The sequence below is a fragment of the Pseudophryne corroboree genome, chromosome 2, assembly GCF_028390025.1.
Source record: "Pseudophryne corroboree isolate aPseCor3 chromosome 2, aPseCor3.hap2, whole genome shotgun sequence".
In the NCBI taxonomy this organism is placed as follows: Eukaryota; Metazoa; Chordata; class Amphibia; order Anura; family Myobatrachidae; genus Pseudophryne; species Pseudophryne corroboree.
In genome coordinates this window covers 229,045,847-229,072,969 of record NC_086445.1, presented here as the reverse complement: position 1 = coordinate 229,072,969, position 27,123 = coordinate 229,045,847, and the positions used below count along the sequence as shown (strand labels likewise).

The window sequence follows — 27,123 nt, the reverse complement described above, 5'->3', positions numbered from 1 at the left end:
TTAAAGTAGCTGCAAACGCAAAGTTAATACAAATGTATTATATGTTCAAGTATTGTAATCTACCCCCACCCCATGGGTTGAAAGACACCGCCAGAGCTTTCCAGAGTCTGAAATATCTTATACATCAATATATAACCAATGTAAAAACAGTGTTTAACCGGATCACACGGCATAACGTGAATATCTGATCTGGTAAACCCAAATTTACAATTTAGGAGCATGAAATGGCTCGTGCTGGTTTAGGTGTACATTTCTGACTGCTGGTAGGGTTGTGCATTCTATGTGGAAGCAGTGTGAACTTCAGTTTTACCACAGTGTTGCAATAAGATCTGTTTTGACAGAGCTTTAAATGTGCGTTCTCCTAAAATGTATTTTAAACAGGATATTATTACTATGTAATAGACTATTTGCTGACATTTGTGCTTCTCTACTCTTCCTTTCCTAGAATATGCTCACAACTGTACCATAGCGGGCTGTCAGCATAACTGTGCACGTACCACATCGGGACCAGTATGTTACTGTAACACCTCCTTCCAGCTCGCTGAAGACGGCAAGACTTGCAATGGTCAGTAACAATTTTTCTTGCACAATGGATCAAAAGCACATGATTGTGACTCAGCTCTGTCTTTAATTGCATAATGTTCTAACAAATATTCAGATAGACCACAATGCTGATAGTCACTTTAAAAAAAGCAAACTGAAAATAAAAAAATAAGATGTGAAGGAAAACATATTTTGAAAAGGGGTTCAGTAGGAATTGCCGACGCACGGGATTACAGTGGTCATAATACTGATCCTGACTGGAGTGATTTAGGGCTCTACCCTACCACCTAATCCTAACCCTCCCGTCACACAGCCTAACCCTAACCTCCCCCATTAATGCCTCACCCTAACCTCCCCCCCGGAGGTGCCTAAATCCCTACTGCCTAACCCTGCCGTAGCTTAACCCTCCCTGGGGGTGCTGAACCCTAGCTGTCCTTCCACCGCAGCCTAACCCTAATCCCCCTGGGTGGTGCCTAAACCTAACACACACACACACACACACCCGTGGCATTGTGACATCTGTCAGGATTCCAGCTGCAGTATGCAGACTGCCGAGATCCAGTCAGCCAGCTCCTTCACCACATCCTTTGTAAAGGTGTACCTTTTTACTGTTATAACCAGTTAGTAACGCAAATTTGTCTTCATGCACCTCTTCTTTTTGTGCCATATTGCTCAACCCACTGGTAGCAATTTCCAAACTGCCTTTTCCCTCAATTTAGCATTTTAATTTTTCCACAAATGTGCCACGTTTTCCACCACTGTGCCACTGTGTCACGTTTTCCACCACTGTGTCACGTCTTCCTCCACTTGTGTCTGAGTTGGTTATAGAGCCCTGATTCAGGTGCCATTGTAGTTTTACATCTTTTCACAGATAACGACCAGACCTGTGTTAGGCCCTTTGTGTACCAGGAATTAGATATTAGTGATTTGGTGCAGCTAAGTCGCCAAGTTCTAGATGCTGTAAATGGGGCTGTTTGGTTCCACTTGAGGATAGGTTTATGTGGAAACATCTGTACATAAAAACTGGTAGCAATATCCTGAGTACTGAGGTGTAACTAAAATGTGTAGACTAATTTTACTTTAAAATAGTAATTGGATCCTGCGCATTATTTGAGTAATTAATTTAACAAATTAGAACTAATAATTTGAACTATGGTTCTGGATATATATAGGTTGAGTATCCCTTATCCAAAATGCTTGGGACCAGAGGTATTTTGGATATCGGATTTTTCCGTATTTTGGAATAATTAGATACCATAATGAGATATCATGGCGATATGACCTAAATCTAAGCACAGAATGCATTTATGTTACATATACACCTTATACACACAGCCTGAAGGTAATTTTAGCCAATATTTTTTATAACTTTGTGCATTAAACAAAGTGTGTCTACATTCACACAATTCATTTATGTTTCATATACACCTTATACACACAGCCTGAAGGTCATTTAATACAATATTATTAATAACTTTGTGTATTAAACAAAGTTTGTGTACATTGAGCCATCAAAAAACAAAGTTTTCACTATCTCACTCTCACTCAAAAAAGTCCGTATTTCGGAATATTCCGTATTTCGGAATATTTGGATATGGGATACTCAACCTGTATATAAAAAAAAAGCTCCTTAAAAGACCGGCATTTTGCTGATATGGGATATTGGAGGAGATAGAGTTAATATTTGCATATGTTTTTGGCATTTAATTGTCTGACATATATAACTAATAGGAAAGCCTACTGCAAACTGTTACAGAGCAACCTTTCTTGCTATGCAGCCACCGATAAAAAAACAAATCTGTATTACAATAATAAATCCAGGGGTGCACTCACCAGTCTACAAAAAGAGTCATTTATTCCATGGTCACAGAGGCACTTTATATTTTGACAAAAACGTGATGCTGTACATTGTTCTGTGACCATGGAACAAATTACACCTTTTGTAGACTGGTGAGATAGATAAAATATATATATATATATATATATATATATATATATATATATATATATATATATTTATTTATTTTATCTATGTGTATATATATATATATATATATATATATATATGTATGTATGTATGTATGTATGTGTATATATATATATATATATATATATATATATATATACATACATACATACATACATACATACATACATACATACATACATACATACATACATACATACATACATACATACATACATACATACCAGGTTGAGTATCCCTTATCCAAAATGCTTGGGACCAGAGGTATTTTGGATATCAGATTTTGCCGTATTTTGGAATAATTGCATACCATAATGAGATATCATGGTGATGGGACCTAAATCTAAGCACATAATGCATTTATGTTACATATACACCTTATACACACAGCCTGAAGGTCATTTTAGCCATTATTTTTTATAACTTTGTACATTAAACAAAGTGTGTCTACAGTCACACAATTCATTTATGTTTCATATACACCTTATACACACAGCCTGAAGGTCATTTAATACAATATTTTTAATAACTTTGTTTAATACACAAAGTTTGTGTACATTGAGCCATCAAAAAACAAAGGTTTCACTATCTCACTCTCACTAAAAAAAGTCCGTATTTCGGAATATTCCGTATTTCTGAATATTTGGATATGGGATACTCAACCTGTGTATGTATGTATGTGTATGTATGTATGTATGTATGTATGTATGTGTGTATATATATGTATATATATATATATATTTTTTTTTTTTTTCTTGCCTATTGGTACTATTAAATAATTAAGAAATACTTTATATACTCTATTACTGTGTTTAATAATATGTTAAGTAACTTGATGAAACCACCTCTGGAAATATGAATTCTTCACCCTCTCGTCTTTCCTTAGACTTTGATGAATGTACGCTTTATGGAACGTGTAGCCAGACCTGCCAGAACACTGAAGGGTCATACACTTGTAGATGTGTGGAGGGATATCTGCTGCAGCCTGACAACAAGTCCTGCAAAGCTAAGAATGGTAATACTTGTTTATGTTTGCTTAATTCTGGTGATGCAGCATTTTATTACGGTCTGTAAGCTAGCACATGGGAAAGCAGGAGTTCTGCTTGGGTGGTAAGAGTATCAGAAGGACTTCTACTTGTTGTTTTATGTCCTGAAACTATTGAGAATCTGTTTCTATGTATTTAGTCGATGAAGCTTCAATAAACTTCAATTATAATGCAGTATATATTTAGCTGTGTGATAATGGCTGCAAGACACCCATTTAACTGGCTAATATGTTTTCCAAAAACCACTCACATTTTTTTTTCATGACTGAATTATGGCCCTCATTCTGAGTTGTTCGCTCGCAAGCTGCTTTTAGCAGCATTGCACACGCTAAGCCGCCGCCTACTGGGAGTGAATCTTAGCTTAGCAAAATTGCGAACGAAAGATTCTCAAAATTGCGAATAGACATTTCTAAGCAGTTTCTGAGTAGCTCGAGACTTACTCTGCCACTGCGATCAGTTCAGTCAGTTTCGTTCCTGGTTTGACGTCACAAACACACCCAGCGTTCGCCCAGACACTCCCCCGTTTCTCCAGCCACTCCCGTGTTTTTCCCAGAAACGGCAGCGTTTTTTCACACACTCCCATAAAACGGCCAGTTTTCGCCAGAAACACCCACTTCCTGTCAATCACACAACGATCACCAGAACAAAGAAAAAACCTCGTAAGGCCGTGAGTAAAATACCAAACTTCATAGCAAATTTACTTGGCGCAGTCGCAGTGCGAACATTGCGCATGCGCAAATAGGGGAAAATCGCTGCGATGTGAAGAAAATTACCGAGCGAACAACTCGGAATGAGGGCCTATGTTAACAGCATCTATTTAAAACGTATTTAACGTGATTTCATTAAAAACATGTATTTGTTTTTTTTTTAAACACAGAACATCATCTTTTTTTTCTTTTGAATCTAAATATATTGGTCAGTAGTACCATCAATGATTGAAATATCAGGACATTGCAGCTACACATTTCTCCAGCGTCCGCTCCTCTCCGCAGCCATTGGGTATATGTTGGGAGGCTGAGGGCTGTTTCATTGACCTTTCCCTGGTGTCTGCTCCTCTCTACAGCCGCTGGGTGGTGGTGCTCTCCCTCCAAGGGAAGGGAACAAGCATGCAGAGGGGCTGGGGGTGGGAGTGGGGTGGGGGTGGGGGAGAGGAAGGGGTTGCTGGAAGCACTGGTGTATTTATAATGGGTGCAGTGTGTGCGGTGCAGTGGATGTTTCTGACTGGTCGCGTCAGATGTGACTATGTCAAGGGAAGCTGAGCCTGGCTTGCGTGCATCTGATGCGACCACACCAGGTAAGTGTTTTAAAGGCTGGATTTGGGCTGCAGGTTGGATTATTCTCCTTTTGGATTCGTTTCTTTGCTCTAAATGAATTTTGACGGTGCATCTATTGGGAAGCGATTACAATCGTGCTAGTGGAGATCCCAGAGGTCACAGTGCCGACGCTGGAATCCCAACAAGCAGTGAAAAGCTGCCTAAATAGCGGCGCCACAGGCTTCTCTCACTCTGTGGCTGTTCACGACACCCATAGAGGGAGAATATATCCTGTGGTTTGCACAGCGAGCCACCGCACCCGCAGCATGGCGAACGCAGCAAGCCCGCAAGGGGCTTTTTAGTGCTCTCCCCGCTGCCAGCATACTGGTGGCCGGGATCCCGCTGTCGGTATATTGACGGTTGGGATCCCGGCTGCTGGTATTTCATACTGAACTCCATCTATCAGTGTAACCAATAATCTAGTGACCAGTTATACTGGCTGGGTTCACCACTGACCATAGCGACACCCATCTGACCAATCATTACTTTGACAGCTGCTTCTTTTCCTTGCGGCGGCTACTACTATTAAGGAAATACCAGAGACCGAGTAGACCTAGGGTTCTTTCTGCACCCTAATAAATAGTCTACACTGGTGTGTGGGCAGGATCAGTTTTGGACAGTATATTGAGGATAGTTACTTGGGGACCCAAACATCCCTTTTTCGCAGGAATATTTCGGTTTCTAATTTAAATTTCATATTGCCGTGGAATTTTTTTTTTTTTTTTTTTAATATATTTACAAAAAATGCTCTGCACTCACTTGGTACACACCGGACTGTATTCTATGTAACAACAGGGAACATTAGTTCCACATATTACAAGATATGTTAAACTGGCCAACTGTATTAATTTCTTCCCTCCTGCCAAGGCCTGGACTGTTTTCCAAACTAGATAGATATCACTATTAAATGGGGGTTGCTCACTCAACTCAGGAATGTTCTTCAGGTACATGAAAGGGAGAGGTTATTCTTAACAAGATGCAGAAGACCAGTATCTCCCAGCACACCAAATAATATCAGCAATAGGACTTCAATACTCTATGGTGATAGAAAATGTATATATTTGCAAAAATAGAGTTTAAACAAAAAGGTTTTATTTTTTATTTTTTATTTTTTTTGAGTTGTAGCCTATCTGGCCACAGGCACATGGAACTTGGGGTCTTCCCAAACATGGCAATTAATGGACACCTGGGTAATCGGCAGACACAAATTGGCTTACATATGCTGAAACTGCAGGACAAGAGAGAGGTCACCACAAAAGATTTTGCCTGGCAATTGACAGGTCTCTCTTTGGGATGTAGTTACTATCCCGGCGGTCAAAATACTGATACTGGGATCCCGACCGCTGAGAATTGCCAACAGCAGCGCCCCGGCTATTCCCACTCGTGGACACGACACCCATAGAGTGGGAATAGAACCTGTGGCGAGCATAGCGAGCCGGGCTTTCTAGTACTCACCCTGCTTCCTGTATTCTGACCTCCGGGATCCCAACCGCCGGGATTCCATACCCAACCCCTCTCTTTAGCAGACAAAAGCTGGGTACACATCTGGCCGAAATATCTAATGATTGGTAAGTGCATACACACAAACCGATCGTCCGCCCGATGTGTCATGTCTGACGTCACAACTGGGCTGTCCCTGCAACAATTGTACACACAGCCAGATGCACCGTTGTATCTCCATATATATCTGTCGACGGCTGTGCTGCACAGCTGTCGTGAAATGTCTGTAAATTACATAATTCACAGACATATTGTTTGCCTACCCCCTTCGACGCACTAGCTATATGTCGCCCGCTCTCTCATTCACCAAGCATAAGGTAGTTTGGTGAATGACCGACTGTGAGTCTTGATTCAGATCTGTGTGTGAATCATCCACATCCGGGAGCGTGTTACCTGCTAATCAATGTAGTGGTCCAGCTGCCTGAGTTCAGCATGAAGTAAAAAGTCCTTAGTGGCAAGCCAGGGTCTGTACTGCGGGGATGGACAGGGGGGAGGGGGGGAAGGAGGGCTGGGGTACTCCAGAGTGTAGTGCTGCCAGCCTAATTCTTACAATTACATGCTTTTTTAGCCCAAGCTGTGCAGTCCTGCATAAAAGATTTGCAGGGTTACTGACAGGGAATCAGATATGTCCAGTCAGCTGCAGAGGTCTCTGTAAGTCAGAATCATATGCAGTTAGTCAACAGAGCAAAAAATAATAATTTTATTGTGTGTCTTATAATGCGTTCATCTAGAGTTTACTGTATCCTGACCGTTTACTGTATAAGTCTTAGAAAGAATTCAATACATCAACAGGACTTGTCAAGGGCTTCGCTGCAATTTACAATCCAAAGGTAAAAAGTGTGCTTCGCCTCTCAATGCTTTTTCTATGGGAAAAAAATCACGACTTTGGCGCGTTATTCCTCAACAACTTGACTACTTCAAATTCTGCAAAATACCTTATTGCACATCTATATCACACACCCTATCAAATGACAACTGTCTTTGCGGAGTAGCTGCTCTCACAAAAAATTGCTTAGCCAATGAAAAAGATGGATAGATTAGAGGAGGGAGGGACATGGCCTGTAGCTTCAGAAGGAGAGTTATAGCAAGCAGTGCCTGCCGTGGGAAGCTGTGTGCTGTGTGTCAGTATGAAATCTAACAGGTAATCCAGCCCTTCACCTATCCACCCTCGTTTAACGGCTTTAGCAGGTGGGGGATATATGTTACAACTAACAGACTGTAGGTTAGATATAGACTCATTTTTTACAGCTCACTCCAGTCCCGTGCTCGCCTACCTACAGACTAGTGGGTCTATTTACTAAGCCTTGGATGAAGATAACGTGGACGGAGATAAAGTACCAGCCACTCAGCGTATAACTGCCATGTCACAGGCTGGCTTTGAAAAACGAGTTAGGAGCTGGTTGATTGGTACTTTATCTCCGTCCAAGGCTTAGTAAATAGAGGAGTAAATACTTAATTCCAGGGTTAGTTTTTTTTTGTTGTTGTTGAATTCTCAAGTATATGGAATACTAGAATATTATTAGTGTATTATTGCATATCACTTGCACTAAAGTTTTAGGAAATTGTGAAATAATCAAAACTGCAGTAATTTCTATTTATAATTTTCTGTTATGTATTCTCTGGTGGGAATCTTCACATAATGTTAGGGTGACAAAAATATCTCTGCATAATGATTTTCCATTTATCACTTCTGTTTCTGGCTTCGTACATGATAACATGGGACCAGTTAGTGATACATAGAATATGCTGATGATTAGTCACACATTACAATATTCTATACTACAATTTTGGACCAATCTCTTCCCCTGTACCACCCATCTCTATTCCCTTCTGTATCTATTCTCTCTCTCTCTCTCTCCCCCCATCTGTGCCTACTTATTCACTCTCCCCCTATCCCTATTACTGTTTTTTTAAATTTTATTTCAAAATACACGATATTAGGTATTGCTGATGGACAGGTGCGAATCCAGGAGAACAAAATAGGGGGAGGGGGTGTGGTTAGCAGTGACAAACACATCTGGAAAAGGGTAGTGACCTCGCTACAAGGGTTGTGGCATCACTACAAGGGTCATTGCCTCACAGGATACTCTGTCCTTGCAAGACACGCCCCTCATTTTTGGTAAAGTCTTCTGGAAGTTGATAAATCTGCCAACATCGCTTGCCCTATAGAAGCCTGCGGGGTTGCAGCTGCAGGCGGAAATGGAGGGAACGCAGCATGTATCACAGATATCTGCTGCAGTCCCTCAGTGATACATTAAGGTGATACTAAATATTTGCAGTTTTCTGGGATTAAGCCGCAAGTATTGAATGATTAATGGGCTCCCACAATAGTAACTACAATTCAAATTACACCACCGTTATGTCCCTTATACACATTACGCCACACAGTAATAGTGCCCCTTGCACGGTATGCCACACAGTTGTGGTAGTGCCCCTTGCACGGTATGCCACACAGTTGTGGTAGTGCCCCTTGCACGGTATGCCACGCAGTAGTGGTAGTGCCCCTTGCACGGTATGCCACGCAGTAGTGGTAGTGTCCCTTGCACGGTATGCCACGCAGTAGTGGTAGTGCCCCTTGCACGGTATGCCACGCAGTAGTAGTGCCCCTTGCACGGTATGCCACGCAGTGGTAGTGCCCCTTGCACGGTATGCCACACAGTGGTAGTGCCCATTGCACGGTACACCACACAGTAGTGGTAGTGCCCTTTGCACGGTACGCCACACAGTAGTGGTAGTGCCCTTTGCACGGTAGGCCACACAGTAGTAGTGCTCCTTGCACGGTATGCCACGCAGTAGTAGTAGTGCCCCTTGTACGGTACGCCACACAGTAGTGGTAGTGCCCTTTGCACGGTAGGCCACACAGTAGTAGTGCTCCTTGCACGGTATGCCACGCAGTAGTAGTAGTGCCCCTTGTACGGTACACCTACACATTAGTGGTAGTGCCCCTTGCACATAATGCTACAGAGGAGGAGGAGTAGTAGTAGTGCCACTCCACCCCCCCCCCCCCCCTTTCCTCCCTATTACCCTATGTGCTCCTGGGCTGGGGACCGATGACTCCACAAGCTGCCATGGAGCTGACGTGTCTGAGGCTGCTGCACACTGATGCTACCAAGCTTCCCTCTCTCTGCTGCTGTGGTGCTGTCGTCGCCCTCCTCTCTGTGGCAGTAGTCACAGCGCGGTGTACAGTGCCCAGCACATGGGAGTCTCCCTGCTGCTGCTGGAGGAGACCAGCACTGTGTGGAGGGAAAGCAGCTTTCTCCCTTCACTGGGTTTGAAATAGCAGCGAGTGCCCAACCTGGCAGCATTACGTCCTTGATTTCCAAGCGTGCGGATCGGATATTTGAGCTGCGGCAAGCCCTAGTGCTCTATCAGAGCTGGTCGGTGCTGCTGCTATCCGTTTAAAAAAGAAAAAAATATGCTTCAAAATAGCCACAAACGTGCATTTATGCCGCCTCTCTGTTGCTTTGCATCTGCGTGTGAGAGCAGCCGTTTTCACGATCAGCAAGAATTTGCAGTAGCCCGATCCTGGGTGCAAAAAATAAAATAAAAAAAAATCTGACTTTTCTTTATCTTTGCATAAGCTTTTCTCTGAATAGGCTGCGATTTTGTCTACATTTCCACGGCACTCTTATGCTTTATTGCAGCAAGTGCCCCAGGTATACCCATTTTAGCTGCAAGTGGAGATGTGATTGAGTTGCTTATGACTCTAAATAGGATGCAAGTGTTCCCTTCTGACGTATGTGCACTGCAAACAATGACAAATCGGCTCCAAATCGGGCTCTGTTTGTTTACTACTCTGCGTCCAAGGAGGAGAAATGAAGAAATAACTCCTGAGCCTTTAGTACCTATACATTGCTGCAGAGGATTATTATACCACTGACTGCAGGCTACATCTCCTTCTGGAGGAAGCTGCTGTTCCTGCCGCTGTGCAGTATCACACTGGAAACTGCATTTGTATTTAATTTTTTATGTATTTTTAATTACATTTCTTTTTTTTTAACCTGAAAATTTTGTAAACTATTGCACGCTCAATAACCTTCTATTTCGGAAAGTTACTTTTTTAAATGTTGCAGATATTTTTATGATGATCTGTCCTTATAAAATGTTTAATGACATGTTTTTCTACCTTTCTTAGAGCCAGTTGACAGACCTACAGTGTTGCTTATTGCCAGCACGCAGAATATCTTAGCCACATACTTGAATGGGTCTCCTGTGCCAACTATTAACCCAACCAGCACAAAACAAACAACTGCAATGGATTTCAACTATGTTGAGGAGACGGTGTGCTGGATCAATATGGGAGACAGCCCTTCCCAGACTACACTAAACTGTGCCAAAATTCCAAACCTGAAGGGTTTTACAGAAGAGCGTACCATCAACATCTCTCTGAGCCTGCATAGTAAGTTTATACGGGTTTATTCATTGTATAGACCTTGCATTTCCTTTTAGCATACCATTTTTAGACCATTGTTTTTGTCCGTACTTCATCCCAGTGTTGTGTCTGTTGTATGCTGTGATACGGTTTCACTGTATTTATGGTATACCAATGTAGCTTTTGGCTTCTGAATATATTTGATTAGTACATGGTTGTGTTTGTAGCTTATATTGAGCAGTGTTTGAGAGGTTGTGCCTATAGAGCAGTCGTTCTTACAGGTAAAAGAAAGCAATGTCTGTCAAGTTGGGATTTACCGGTGTAGAATCCCCCCCCCCCCCCCCCTCCTCATCCCTAGGCACCTTTTACACCTTGTTTTTCTGTTGCCGTGCTCCAAATCGATAAATCTTATATTTTACTATTATTTAATAGAATTCTTGCCATATATGAAAGAAAATGTGCTGGTTGAGTGATAGCTGTCTCTTTAATCTGTTATCTTATGCTAACCATATACTGTGAGAGTTAATACCCCTTCATATTGTCAAAATAATTGCTGTGACGACCCAGGTCGAGGTGCGGTGTGAAAGCACCAAAGTCATTAAAACCCCTTTCACACCGCACAAATAACCCGGTATCGACCCGGCATATCGCCGGGTCGGCGTGCAGTGTGAAAATGGCATAGCCGAAATCCCGGGTCGCCTGACCCGGAAATTCAACCTGGGTATAAAGCAGTGTTATACCCGGGTTGAATACCGGGTCAGTGGCTGCGTAAACGGGCTCCCGAGTTGATGGGACCCATTTACTAGATAGGGAGAGGCGGAGCGGAGATGATCTCATCTCCCAGCGCAGCCTCCACCTCCGCCGCCGGCTCAGAACCCCCCCCCCCCCCCTGCTGCTATGGCAATCCCCCCCGTCATATTGCTGGGTCGGGAAAGCCTGCAGCAGCTGCCAATGCTGGATCCCACCCGGAAGGACCCGTTTCCAATTCCCGGGTGGGATCCGGCATTGGCAGTGTGAAAGGAGTATATAACTCGGGTCGACCGACCCGGTATTTCAACCCGGGTTAAAAGAAGGGTTATTCCCGGGTTGGACCCATGTTATTGTGCATGTAAAAGCTACAGACTCGGGATATTCAATCAGGGTGTGAGAAAATAGTGCTGATTGGCTGTTTCCATGTCAGCTTACTGAGGCCTGCACACAGAGCCCCTCCTTTTATTTACTGTATAGTAACCTCGCCATTGTGAGCCAAGAAAGTCCTTTTAAAATGACATCACACTGTTTTAACATGGGCAACCCGGGTTGAGTAAAAAGGTACCAACCCTAAAATATCCCCAGAATAACCCCGGTCAATAGTGCGATGTGAAAGGCTCTGACCCAGGTCAAAGCCGGGTTGGACCCGTGTTCAAAACCTGGGTCTGGCCTGAGTTTGCGATGTGAAAGGGGTATAAACTCCCTATCAGACAGACATCCATACACTGCGAGATAGTTAAGGGCCCTACACGTTACCCGTCCCGCCACCGAGCTGGCCGGCGGGCGACCCGGCGGCAGGCGACAGGGGGAGGGAAGTTTCTTCACTCCCCCCGTCACCTGGCTCCATAGCAGTGCATGCTAATATGGACGAGATTGTCCATATTGGCTTGCATGCATAAGCGACCCGGCACCAACGATGAGCGAGGCCGCGCATCGTTCATTGTTGGTGCCTACACACTTAACGGTATGAACGAGTTCTCATTCATTAATGAATGAGAACGTTCATATCGTTTAGTGAAATCTAGAAGCGTGTAGGGCCCATTAGTCTCTCTGTCTGATGGTGAGTATGAGTATATCCACTATCTGAACACCAATTATTGCATTTTTCGGATGTGCTGGAAGATTTCTCACGCCTGACACAGTGATAGTTAGTGCTATGTTGTGGCCATACACTATTATGGCTGATCGGGCCAATGATTATACAGTATATAGCTTCCTTTTTGCTAGGGCACTTGCATCCTTTAGACAAACAGCCCTAGGCCTGGCCTTTCATGAAAGGATAATCCTTTCCATTACGTCTTATGACTTGTATTTCCTGTAAGGGATTATTAATGGACATTAATATCAGGTGTTCATCTCTAGTCTTTAAATAAAGCCTGGTAAGTACTTTAAATACTAGAGTAGAATCCCTGATTTACATGTTGATAATCCTAATAATGTCACCAAGTTTGGTCTGTACACTCACAAACAATGCTTCAGCCATATTGCGTATATCAGCCACTAACGCATTACCCTACTCCAGCCCATAGTACACTATGCTACAGGGAGGCTTTGAGAACACACATTGAATGCTGTGTTGGCGAGGAAACAGTACAAGGTTTTGTATAAGCTCTTAACAGATTTTTTTTCTTCAGTGTTGATGTTTTCGAGGCTTTAGGGACTGTACTTGGAGTTAGTTCACATTTCCAGAGAAGAAACAGAACACTTCATTCCCCACACAATGCAGTTTGAGGCTCCTGTGATATAATACGTTGAGAGTTCCTTCGTTTCTAGTGTAGAAGATTCTGTCTCATCTTATGAACCTAGATGCACACTCAAGACAACCGCATTAGTTCTTAAAAAGTGAAATTCCCAGGACCCTTGTGCATCATGGGTCCTTGTCCTTGCCAATACCCCACATCCAACACTGCAGCTCTTGGGAGGTTGAGATGTACAACTGATCTACACTTGTAGCCAGTCTTCTCCCCTGGCCTCAGAGCCACTTTGAATGTCTGTTATCCAGGAGCTAACTTCTCCTGCAGTTATAGAAATAAGCAATAAATACATCTATATGAAAACCTTTAAGCTATGGAAAATCCTAACCAAATGTAGAGGCCCCAAACAATCTGAAAATAATTGTTGTCAAAAATAAATAAATAAATATATATATATATATATATATATATATAATATTTATTTATTTTATATACCCCAATGTGTACAGGGGATCTAATTTTACTGACCTTCCTCAAATATATATTTTTCTTTAATATCTGTTAAAAGATTAGTTCAAATTTCCCTCAGTCTATTCACTGACATTAGGAAGCTGAATGTGAACACGATTTTAGCTTTACACTTTTGAAGTGTAATATTGTATGTTGGTGCATGTAAGTTTATTTTTTTCTGAATTTAAATAATGTTGGAACACATTGAGTTTATATGTAGGAATATAGGATATAAAATAATGTTGTTGGTTTTTTTTTTCTTCTTTCCCCAAAGGGCTGAGGTTAAAGTAGAAATATTCCAGCTAAACGCATAGAGCTGGAGGGCTCCCCAGCTGTGTTTCCTCTAAGATGGTTTAAATGCCAGTTTTGATGTGTCATTGGCCTGCGTGCTACTGGCATAGTAAAGAGACAATCTGTACAGACAGCAGCCGAAGACTTATGCGATGATTTAAACTGAAGCTTAGTCATTTAGAGCTTTACACGTGAGCACAGCCAAAACAGGCTATGGGAGGATATGTATTAGGGAGCAGTGCGTGAACAGTCAGGAATGTTTTGCTGCAAAATGTGGTAACTTGCGCAAAGGAAGGAAGGCAAAAGAATGCTGACATTACCGATCTGACATTCTCCCTCTGGGACAGGCCTGGCCAACCTGTGGCTCTCCAGCTGTTGTGAAACTGCATATCCCAGCATGCTCTACCAAAGTTTTAGCATTCTGTAATAACAAAAATGTGGCAGGGCATGCTGGGACTTGTAGTTTCACAACAGCTGGAGAGTCACAGGTTGGCCAGGCCTGCTCTGGGATCTAGATATTGAAATTCACAACGTGTGTGTGTGTGTGTGTGTGTGTGTGTGTATATTTATATAGAGATATTAATATTGATATTTAAAAACAATTTCCCTTAATGAATAGTCAACTGTTTAAATAAATTCAGACAAAGGGACCTTCAAAACGAACTTTTTTTTATTGACGTTAAATTGATAATAATCAATAATCTCTTCCTTGTTTTGACAAGCCTATAACATTGCAACACATTTAATTTTTCATCCACGACTTTTATTTATTTTAGAATTCTCTACCCAATTCAAATTCATTATAATTGAATTACCTTTTAGTTATGTATTTCTTTTATTAAATTTGCTGTCAATCACACATTGCACTGCCTGACTCCACACCTGCTGAGAATGGTGAATGTGCAGCAGTGTCTGAGAGCTGTCAGTAAGGTTTACAGCAGAGGGGTAAGTCAAGCCTACATACAGACAGTTGTATCAGTTGCAGAATAAGCCACAGCTGTATAACCGTAGCTTCTGTAGGGTGGATCACATTCCTGTTGTGGGTTTTTAACTCCTTTATAAAAATATATTTTCAGATGAGCGCTTTTGGGAGAGCCCCCTTTTTCCCTAATAGTATGAATTCACATGCAGCTGTTGGATGAATCTGTGTAGCAGATTTGATTTCGTTCTCAACCTGCGGAAGTAAAATAAAAATGTTGTTGACTATGTCTTTGACGATTAAGAGGAATCGTGTGTGCGAGTATTTTACACAGAAACCGCTTAACAGTAAATGTTGTTAATGGCTTCTAGTTACCGTGGGACAAAATCTATTCTGGCTAATGCAACATGCAAACAAACCCTGTCCCAGCTTCAGAGGTTATTGGGGGGACTTTCAAACATGATCACTTTGGGACTGACTTAATTTACTTCATTTGCTACTAAATATGAGTTTCACCTTCAGCTGAATTTTTTGTGCACCACTAAGTAATGTGCGTGACCGACAGCTATTCAGTTGTTTTTTTGGGGTTAATTGTTTTTTAGCACCTATTTTGACACAAGTAGTAATTACTTGTGCCAAAATAGGTGCTAAAAAATCACTAACCCCATCTGAAGTACTTGGTGCAACAAGGAAAATGGTGTTTGGACGCACTAAAAGGCCAACTTTTTGCACATTTCTGCTCACCACCTTAGGAGGGTGGAAGCGTAAATGATGAGCACCCGCCACATTCTTTCCCGATCAGGGAACAGTTAAATAGCTCAGTCAGGCACCAATTACTTAGAGGTTCACAAAAAAACCATCTCCATTCCTACTGAAAAGGCTGAAAGGACTGTCATGGCATTGAACAGCCAGTAGGACTTGAAGGAATCGGGGATAGATAAAATAGGGATTTTTGTTACTACTCTTTCTCGGATTCCATCTGGGGGACGCTGCGTTGTTACTTGTGGGTTAGAGTGTGTGGATGGGAGTTTGGCACAGAACCTATCAAAACTAACTCCTCCCCCCTCTAACCCCTCCCATCTTCAGCCTACCACTAGATCACCTCAGTTAACGTTTAGCAAAGCCGGAGGAGATAGAATAGAACATGACCAAGTAAACCAGACAAAAGTACGGGAGGGATCGCAGCGTCCCCCAGATGGAATCAGAGAAAGAGATTTTACGGTAAGTAACAAAAATCCCTATTTCTCTTTCATCCATCTGGGGGACGCTGCGCTGTTACTTGTGGGATTACCCAAAGCAAGCTAATTAGAGGAGGGAGACATGGATGGCATAGCCGTCCGTAAAATCTGACGCCCAACAGAGGCAGACTCCAAACCAAAAGTATGAAAACGGTAGAACTTTGTGAAGGTATGCACGGTAGACCAGGTTGCCGCTCGACATAACTGCTTGACAGACACCCCACCGCGCACAGCCCAAGAGGCCCCAACAGCTCTAGTCGAATGAGCCCTCAAAGAATCAGGAACAGGTAACGCTGAGGAAACATAAGCCTGCCTAACAGCAGAAGTAACCCAGCACGCCACTGTATTTTTAGAGCCCGGCCAGCCACGCGTGGGCGCAGCAAACAAAATCAATAAGGTATCCGTACGCCGAATAGATTCTGTACGGGACAAATAAATGCGTAATGCTCTAACAACATCCAATGAAGCCAAATGGCAATCCCCTCCAGAAGAGTCTGGAACAAACGCCGGAAGAACAATGTCCTGATTCATATGGAAAGCCGACACAACTTTAGGCAAAAAGGAAGGCTTTGTACGTAAAACCACTAGATTGTCGTGAAAAACCAACAAAGGTGGTCTGCAAGAAAGAGCTGCTAACACAGAAACACGCCTAGCCGAAGCAATGGCCAAGAGAAAAAACACTTTTAGAGTAACAAAACGTAACTCAACAGAATTTAATGGTTCAAACGGAGGTTTCTGGAGAGCCTGAAGAACCAGATTTAAATCCCATGGTGGAACCGGAGGTACAAAAGGAGGCTGAATCCTGAGTACACCCTGAAGGAAAGTCTGAACTTCTGGAATGACAGCCAATCTTTTTTGAAACAGTACCGACAGTGCTGAAACCTGTCCCTTAAGTGAAGACAAATTAAGTCCTTTAGTCAGACCCTCCTGGAGAAAAGACAGCAGACGAGGTAAACGAAAGAGGTGCGGGGACAACCCACGCTTCTCACACCAAGCAATGTAAATACGCCATACCCTGTGATAAATACGAGAAGTGACAGGCTTCCTAGCCTGAAGCATAGTTTTTACCACTGGTTGAGATAACCCCTTAGCTCTTAAAATGTTGGATTCAAGAACCAAGCCGTCAAAGCCAGACTATCTAAATCCTGATGGTGACCAGGACCTTGTAAGAGGAGATCAGGTCCTTGTAAGAGGAGATCAGGTCGTAGAGGAAGACGGAACCGTTCTCCGACCACCATGCTGCGAAGAAGAGTGTACCACTGACGTCGAGGCCAGTCCGGTGCTACAAGAATGACTGGTAGACCTTCTCTGCGGATGCGTTGAAGAAGATGCGGTATCAAGGGAATTGGAGGGAACACATAGCCGAGATGAAATTTCCATGGGACTGTCAATGCATCGATTAGCGTTGCTTGAGGGTCCTGAGTGCGAGAGCCGTACTGAGGTAACTTTCGGTTGAGGCGGGATGCCATGAGATCGATGTCGGGTGTTCCCCACTGAGACACCAGGGTCAGAAAGACTTCTTGATGAAGTTCCCATTCCCCCGGATGTATCATGTGACGGCTTAAGAAATCTGCTTCCCAGTTGTCTACCCCTGGAATGTGAATTGCGGATATGGTCGGAATCCACCTCTCCGCCCACTCTAGAATATGTGTGACCTCCTTCATGGCTCTCCAACTGCGAGTTCCTCCCTGCTTGTTTATGTAAGCTACTGCTGTGGCGTTGTCTGATTGAATGCGTACTGGGTGACCCCTGACACTGTCCTGTATCTGAACCAGAGAGTACCGAATTGCTCTTAACTGTAAAATGTTGATCAGTAACTTCGATTCCTGAACGCTCCAAAGCCCCTAGAGATGTTGAGACTGAAACACCGCCCCCCAACCGGTGAGGCTGGCGTCCGTGGTGACCATCATCCATTCCCAGACAGTGAACCGTGCTCCCTTGGTTAAATTGGGACTGTGAAGCCACCAAAGTAGAGACTGTCGAGTCTGAACCGACAGTCGGCATAATTGCAAGTCCAGATGCGGACCCATCTGATTCCAAGAGCCCAGAATCTGCGACTGAAGGGCACGAGCATGAAATCTGGCATATGGTACCGCCTCGAATGTTGCTACCATTTTGCCCAACACCTGCATACATCTGAGAACCGATACCCTCGGCAATTGCAACAGAGAGCGAATCCTGGACCTGAGATCCTGAATCTTGTCCTGAGGCAGAAAAACCCTCTGACTCCTTGTGTCGAACAGTAGACCTAGAAACACTATCTCCTGAGAGGGAGTCAGGGAAGATTTTTGGAAATTCACAATCCATCCGAAGGACTGCAGAGTGGTCCTGGTGCGTTGTAGGTGCTGTTGAAGAAGTTCCGGCGAGGAAGTTTTTAGTAGTAGATCGTCCAGGTAAGGAGTAATGTTGATCCTTTGACCTCTGAGGACCGGCACCACGTGACCCAATATTTTTGTAAACACTCGAGGGGCCGTGGAAAGACCGAAAGGAAGAGCTTGAAACTGGTAATGCCAAGGCCCTAGTGCGAACCTCAACAGACATTGATGACCCGACCAAATTGGAACATGGAGATAAGCGTCCTTTATGTCGATAGATGCCAAAAACTCCTCTGGTTCCATGGCTGCGATGATCGAACGAATCGACTCCATTTTGAACTTCTGGACAGAAAGATAAGGATTCAGGCATTTTAGATTTAAAATGGGTCGAAATGAACCGTCCGGTTTGTTTACTAGAAAAAGACTTGAGTAAAACCCTTGACCGCGTTGAGCCTTGGGAACTGAACGAATTACTCCTTGTTTTAAAAGCGTGGAAGTAGCCTGAATTATTGCTCGTCGTCTGGAGGGATCGATCGGAAGAGGAGTGATGAAGAAACGGTGTGGAACAGGTTCTTCGAGATCCAAAATGTAACCTCGGGTTATGACTCCAGTCACCCACCGATCCGGATGCGACAGGAGCCACACCTCCTTGAACTGTAGTAACCGCGCTCCCACCACCAATGATCCCTCCGGCGGAGTCCTTGCGTCATGCTGCAGGCTGGTCGGCAGGCTTGACTGCCGCTCTTCGAGGTGCCTGTGCGCCCGTACCACGGTACACGCCTCTACGTGGGAATCTTGAAAAGGCTCGAAAGGACTGGAAACCGCCCCTACTCTGAGTACGGAAGGACCGAAATCTATTCGTTTTTGACTTCTGAGGAGCAACTGGAAGAAACGGACTCTTACCACCTGTAGTGTCAGAGATAATTTTCTAAAGCTCTGAACCAAAGAGGAACTCTCCTTCAAATGGAACCGCTGTCAATGTATGCTTTGAATCCGAGTCCGCGTTCCAAACACAAAGCCAAAGCGCATGCCTCGCTGCAACCGCCAGAGCAGATACCCGCGACTGTAGCGAGACAGAGTCTAGCAAGGCCTCACCAACAAAGGTGACAGCCTCCGAGATCTGTTCAGCCAACTGAATAGCCTCTGATGGGTCATCCGACTGCATGCCAGATACCACCTGGGCCAACCAGTCATCAACGGCTTTAAGGACCCAGGCACTAGCAAGCATTGGACGCAGAGAAATACCTGATAAAGCAAACATAGATTTAAGAATAGCTTCAATCTTTCGATCTGTTAGATCCTTTAATGTCACTGATTGTACTGAAGGAATTACCGTAGCCTTCGCCAAATGAGAAATAGGAGCATCGACCTTCGGAGCAGTTTCCCAGAATTTTGTGTCTTCATCTGCAAAAGGATACAAAAATCTTAATTTCTTAAGAGCCTGAAATCGTGAATCTGGCTTAAGCCAAGGTTCCTTCAAAATGTCTGCGAAATGAGTATAAGATGGAAAGACTATTACTTGTCTTTTCTGACGCTTGAAGAAGCCTGACTAAGTCTGCGCCGAATCCTGAAGATTAAGAGTCTGACGGGTGGCCTCAATCAATAATCTGACACCTGAACTTGTAGATAATTCCTCTTCTTCCCAGGCGGAAGCCTCCTCCCACTCAGACTCCAGTTCACCCTCCTCCAGAGGAGCGGATACCGTATCTAAGTCCTTCCCTGGGAAGGTGATAGCGGGCAACAGATGCTGTCGTTTAGCGACCGCTGAACTTGAATCGGTCACAATCTTGTTAATAGACTGCTAAGTCTGCAATACTTTTACCCATATTCCTTGCCCAAGGCGGCTCCATAGCCGACTGACCAGAATCAACACCTGACTGGGATTGACGTAAATCGGCAATAGCATCGGCCATGTTCCTGGCCCATAGAGGGACTGACTGATCCGCTGATACACTAGGCTGCTCTACTGTAGGTGTCAGGGAGCATGCCATGCAGAGCGAACCAGGATCCATGCTACCCTTTGACAGCTTTGAACCACACTGAGAACAGGCAAAATATACAGCTGAGCCTGTCTTCCCTTTAGTAGGTTTGTCGGGCTTACTGGCCATTGCTATTTTCTATCAGTGACTTATTAAATAAACAATAACCAAACAACCAGGAAAATTCTATATAATGTTTCCAGAAAAAAACAACTTTCTACATGTGTTGAAATATAGTGTACCCCTCCTGTAAAGCTCACAGTGTGAGTACTAAAATAACGTAAAATGAATCCGATTTCTACAAAATAAACAGCCTAGCAATACTTGCTATTATGCTGCTCCACGCCTGTGATATATATAGGGTGAGACGCTGGATCCTGTCAGTGCGTTCAGCACAGCGTCCCCCGCTTCCACTCCGGCAGCAAACAAGAAGATGGCGCCTGAAGCCAAGTCTCGCCCCCACAGAGTGAGGATGGCGGCCGTGAAGGCGCTGCAGGGCGGGAATGCAAGGCGGGAAGACGTCATCTCCCCTCCTGCGTCCCGCCGCGGCTACCGCTCCCCTTCAGTAACCCTATGTCCCCTTCCGTGAAGGGACCTTGCTCTGTTACACTAGCGGCAGTGATCTGAGTGATCCCGTCCGCTAGTACTTCCAGCACCGCGCTATACGTCTCCTTCCGGGAAGGGACCTCAGCGCTCTGTTCTTGTCAAACTAGCGGCGGTGATCTGAGTGACCCCGTCCGCTGCCGTATATAACCCCCCCCCTGTCAAACCGGGGGGGGGGGGGGATTACTGAAAATTTTTAGGAAGGTAGCCCACCTGTGCCTACAGATTGGTCCTACCTTGACAGATTTGTTGCCTCCTCGTATCTGAGCCCGGAACGAGTAAGCCCCAGTGACCTAAGTATGGTGACTCCCCAGAGGCTAAAGGTTCCGGTATGAAAGATAGATCGTGTCTATTTAGTCAGTCAATAGATAGACACCATATGTTAGACAGACATTAGGTCGAAAGGTCGACATGGTCAAAAGGTCGACAGGGTCAAAAGGTCGACAGGGTCAAAAGGTCGACATGAAAAAGGTAGACACCATGTTTTTTTGCATTTTTGTGGTTTGTGTGGATAGTTTTGTCATCTGGGACCCCCAATTGTAGAAAGGCATACCCTCGCGGGGCTCGCTTCGCTCGCCACGCTTTGGGGACGGTGGCTCGCTGCGCTCGCCACAAGGTTTATAACCAGCTCTATGCCGACATGGATAGAGAAAGTATGAAATAATCCAAAAACATGTTACATTAAATAAAAATGTGTATCTTTTTATGTCGACCTTTTGACACTGTCGACCTAATGTCTGTCTAATATATGGTGTCTATCTATTGACTTTCTATCTAGACACTGTCTATCTATCAAACGGATAGGGAGGCTAAAAGGAGTGGGTAAAATGTATAACTGACTAACCCCACTCCTGTTATACTTGTCACCTGTGAACAGGGACTAAGTATAACTGAAAAATCTAAAATAAATAAATAAAACCTAACTAAAATCTATAGATAAGGAAAACTGTGCCTGTACTCCTCAGGCACAAAACTAAAACTGAGGTGATCTAGTGGTAGGCTGGAGATTGGAGGGGTTAGAGGGGGGATGAGTTAGTTTTGATAGGTTCTGTGCCAAACTCCCATCCACACACTCTAACCCACAAGTAACAACGCAGCGTCTCCCAGATGGATGAAAGAGAAAGTAGTTGCTAAAACTGGAAAACAAAACCAATATAAAGCCTCCTAATAGGGTGTTGGCCATCACATGTAACCAATATATGGCATCCCAGTGAGTATACCAGTATGTAGATATGTGCAGGAAGGATGCAGCTTTCATTTTCCACATGATAGTGTCGTAGCTGAGCGGAGTCCTTGTTGTCTATGGAAGAATACTGCACGGATAACTTATTCACTGGTCTGTTCTTCTGCCCACACTCTTGCTATTGCCCTTTTCTGCTGATTCGTTCCGCAGAGCTGCATTGTTTCCTGCCTATTCTTTTCTCAGGTTCCACTAATGACATTGGGATAAATGGAATGGCCTGTGAGTTGCGGCAAGTTCCATAATCTAGGTAGTTTTAAATCTGCAACCTGGTTTTGCCTTTAAAAAAACTGATGCTTTTAAATCTTGTGGCTAAATTGCATAATCTGGTCACTTGCCACAACTCGCATGCTGTTACTTGGCCCAGACGCCGTTTGCAGAGTATAAGTAACAAGTTGAATTGGCTTGGTCACCTAATAATCTATCAAATGCACTCCAAAAATCTCCTCTTTCAAAACGATACGCAGAGACCTCCTCTTGTAGCCACACTAGCTGTACCCAGGGCAGTCCAGCTTCTTTAATTCTCTCTCCTGACTGTACATGAGCCACACCTGTATGGCAGCCCTTGCTTACAATATGCCTTGTTTCCCCTTATAGACAGAGAGATTTCCTTTATTTAGTCATTTTATTCTTGGTCCCTTGTAGTTCCCATTTTAAGGCCTATTTTCATATATATTGTAGCATCACTGTGGGTGTTCTGCATGTAGGTTTTTGCACAAATGTTACACAGCCATCATAATACCTTCTGTATACAAGTGTTTCTTTCTGAATATCTAAGAATCAGGAACGCAGCACCTACTACTGTACCCCAGATATGGGGGTATATGCAATTCCGGGCGAATTGCGGCAATTTTTCGCCCGTTTTTTAATTTGACCGTCGAATTCCGGCCGGCGGGTGCCGAAATTCGACATATCAATAAAAAAACGGATTCGACAGTCCCGCTGTCGAAAAATGGGCCAATTGACGGATTTTGATTTGATATTAAAAAATGCCAAAAAAACGGTAAAAAACCCGAAAAAAAATTGCGTGGGGTCCCCCATCCTAACCATGACCAGCCTCGGGCTCTTTGAGCCGGTCCTGGTTGCCACAATACGGGGGGGAAAATGACAGGGGATCCCCCGTATTTTAACAACCAGCACCAGGCTCTGGTCCTGGTGCAAAAAATACGGGGGACAAAAGAGTAGGGGTCCCCCGTATTATTTGTACCAGCACCGGGCTCCACTAGCTGGACAGATAATGCCACAGCCGGGGGACACTTTTATACCGCTCCCTGCGGCCGTGGCATTAAATACCCAACTAGTCACCCCTGGCCGGGGTACCCTGGAGGAGTGGGGACCCCTTCAATCAAGGGGTCCCCCCTAGCCACTCAAGGGCCAGGGGTGAAGCCCAAGGCTGTCCCCTCCATCCAAGGGCTGCGGATGGGGGGCTGATAGCCATGTGTAAAAATGAAAGAATATAGGTTTTTGCAGAAGAACTACAAGTCCCAGCAAGCCTCCCCCGCAAGCTGGTACTTGGAGAACCACAAGTACCAGCATGCGGGGGGGGGGGGGAACGGGCCCGCTGGTACCTGTAGTTCTTCTGCAAAAAAAATACCCAAATAAAAACAGGACACGCACACCTTAAAAATACAACTTTATTTCGCACATGCCGACACATACATACTTACCTATGTTGACATGCCGACTGCCACGTCTCCAATGTCGACGAATCAGGGGTACCTGAAAATAAACTTAATACTCACCTAAATCCAGTGTCCAGTGATATTTGTAATCCACGTACTTGGCAAAATAAAATAAAAAACGCATTTACCCGATCCACACGGACTGAAAGGGGTCCCATGTTTACACATGGGACCTCTTTCCCCGAATGCAGAGACCCCCCGTGACTGCTGTCACAGAAGGTCCCTTCAGCCAATCAGGGAGCGCCACGTCGTGGCACTCTCCTAATTGGCTGTATGCGCGTCGGAGCTGTCAGACGCGCATCGCACAGCCCCCTCCATTATCTTCAATGGTGGGAACTTTGCGGTCAGCGGCTGACCGCGGGTAACCCCACCGCTGACCGCAAAGTTCCCACCATTGAAACTAATGGAGGTGCTGTGCGATGCGCTGTCTGCCAGCTCAGACGCGCATAGGGAATCAGGAGAGTGCCAGGACGTGGCGCTCCCTGATTGCCTGAAGGGACCTTCTGTGACAGGAGTCACAGGGGGGTGTCAGCATGGGACCCCTTTCAGTCCGTGTGGATCGGGTAAATGCGTTTTTTTATTTTTCAAAGTACGTGGATTACAAATATCACTGGACACTGGATTTAGGTGAGTATAATTTTATTTTCAGGTACACCCCGTGGATTCTACTTGGACAAGTGGACCGAACGTCGTGTCAACATAGGTAAGTATGTGTGTGTGTCGACATGTATGTAATAAAGTTGTACTTTCAAGGTGTGCGTGTCCTGTTTTTATTTGGGTATTTTTTTTGCAGTAGAACTACAGGTACCAGCGGGCCCGTTTCCCCCCCCGTATGCTGGTACTTGTGGTTCTCCAAGTACCAGCTTGCGGGGGAGGCTTGCTGGGACTTGTAGTTCTGCTGCAAAAAACAATATTCTTTAATTTCACAAAAGGCTATCAGCCTCCCATCCGCAGCCCATGGATGGGGGGACAGCCTCGGGCTTCACCCCTGGCCCTTGGGTGGCTGGAGGGGGGGGGACCCCTTGATTGAAGGGGTCCCCACTCCTCCAGGGTACCCCGGCCAAGGGTGACTAGTTGGAGTTTTAATGGCACGGCCGCAGGGACCAATATCAGTGTCCCCCGGCTGTGGCATTATCTCCCCTACGCTTTTTGTCCCCCGTATTTTTGGCACCAGGACCGGACGCAGAGCCCGGTGCTGGTTCTAAAAATACGGGGGATCCCCTGTCATTTCCCATTACAACCAGGACCGGCTCAAAGAGCCCGAGGCTGGTTATGCTTGGGAGGGGGGACCCCACGCAGTTTTTTTTCTGATTTTTAACCCATTCCATTAAAAAAAATAAAAATAAAATATATATATATATATATATATATATATATATATATATATATATATATATTTTAAAAAATATCTGAAAAATACTTGTGCCTAATCCCTTCTAACATAAATAGATATGCTATTACCAATAAAAAAAAACACAAAAAACACCATGTTTTTTAATTTTTTTTATTAGATTCCGCCAGCAAAGTGAGGCGGATTGAAAATGACTAATTTACTGTCTAAAAGCACTGTTGTCGAATTTACAATCTTCAATTGAATATACTTTTGTCGAAATGCCGCATTTGTACCATTGCAGAATGTCGAATTTGTCAAATGTCGAATTTCAAAAAGTCGAATTTGGAAAGTCCGTTTTTTTGACGAAAAGTACTGAATTGCATTGTCGATTTTTTTTTGGGGGGGCAAAAATGTCCCGTTTTTAGACATTTTCGGGAATTCGACCGCAATTGCATATGCCCCATGGTCTTTTATTTGTAGATGACATCAGTGCCTAATAAGCAACTAGCATTAACAGCTGCAGTTTGTTGCAAATAGAATACAGGATTTCCTACTATGAAGATTGTGTGCTTGCAATTTCTAGTATTGCATGCACTGTAAAGCATAGTACATGCTCCATTTCCTAGTGATAACCTTGCCTTGTATCCTGTTAATATATGGAGTGATTATTGCTGAATTAGAGTTTTAGTTATGGTTTGAAAGTTGGTGATTTTGACTTGAAATCTTATCCTTGCATATTTTATGTGTACTCTTTTTTTTGTTTTGTTTTTCTGATTGCTCACGCACAGGCCATTAGCCTACTATACTGAGCAACCTTTACTAATGATTACATTAATGCTACTATTTGGTCAGCAGCGGCTACTGGCAAACACATGGTTTGAAATGTCCTTCACTAGAGTAGACCCCAGTACCAGAGTACAGATTACAGGAAACAGAAGCTATGGAAGGCCTTTTTTTAATTTACATTTTTTATTTTTACATAAATGTCTATTATTTCCAGATAACAGGGCCGTTTCTTGGGGCAGGCGAGCAGTGCAACCGCACTGGGCGCCCGCCACGGCACTAACTGTGGCTCCCAGCTTCCCCCTCCTATTTCTCCCCGAGTAACCCGCTCGGGGGGCGGAGTTTCACGGAATGACGGGGGTTGCGTCGTTACGTCACGAGGCAACCCCGTCACTCCGCGAAACCCCCCCCCCCGCGAGCGGAGTACAGAGGGGGATCCGAGTTAGGAAGAGGGAAAGGCCGGCACGAGGAGCGACTGGTGAGGCGGGCCGAAGAGCGGTAATCGCCTCTGTAAGTATTCTCTCTCTCTCTCTCTCTCTCTCTCAATGTGTAAAATGGGGACACCTGCTGTAATGTGTGAAATGGGGACTTAGCCTGCCGTGGTGCGGGGATTTAATGTATCAAGGGCATTGCGGTGTGTGGCATAATATGGTGCAGGGGGCATTACTGTGTGGGGCTTAATATGGTAGAATTTTTTTTTCCTGTGTTGGTCGTGATCTGTTGGAGCAGGGTCAAAAACTGGATTGTGAGGTAGTCTTTTCAGACGAGGCCACAACCATTTAGATGAGGCCACGCCCCCTTGCCTGGTGCGCACGCAAGTTGTTTTTTTATCTAGGTGTGTGTGTGTGTGTGGGGGGGCGCATTTTTTTAATGTCATGGGGGGGCGCATTTTTAAATCTCGCACTGGGAGCCAAATTGGCTAGAAACAGCCCTGCCAGATAACATGAGCTTTTTAATGGTTAACGTTCAGTGCAGTACAGTGCCTATTCCGTTGGGGCGTATGCGGTGTTCAGTTCAGTTGTGTC

The 27,123-nt window shown here is 44.3% G+C and overlaps 1 protein-coding gene across 4 annotated transcripts in view; it reads left to right on the top strand.

The window, feature by feature from the left end:
- LRP1 (LDL receptor related protein 1) overlaps window positions 1-27,123 on the top strand; it is a 486,645-nt gene that overhangs the window by 154,133 nt on the left and 305,389 nt on the right. For all 4 annotated transcript variants that reach the window (XM_063952427.1, XM_063952428.1, XM_063952429.1 and 1 more), the window contains 3 exons: window positions 446-565; window positions 3,417-3,545; window positions 10,525-10,788. In XM_063952427.1, the coding sequence (XP_063808497.1) occupies window positions 446-565; window positions 3,417-3,545; window positions 10,525-10,788 (513 nt within the window). The remainder of the gene's footprint in view (window positions 1-445; window positions 566-3,416; window positions 3,546-10,524; window positions 10,789-27,123) is intronic.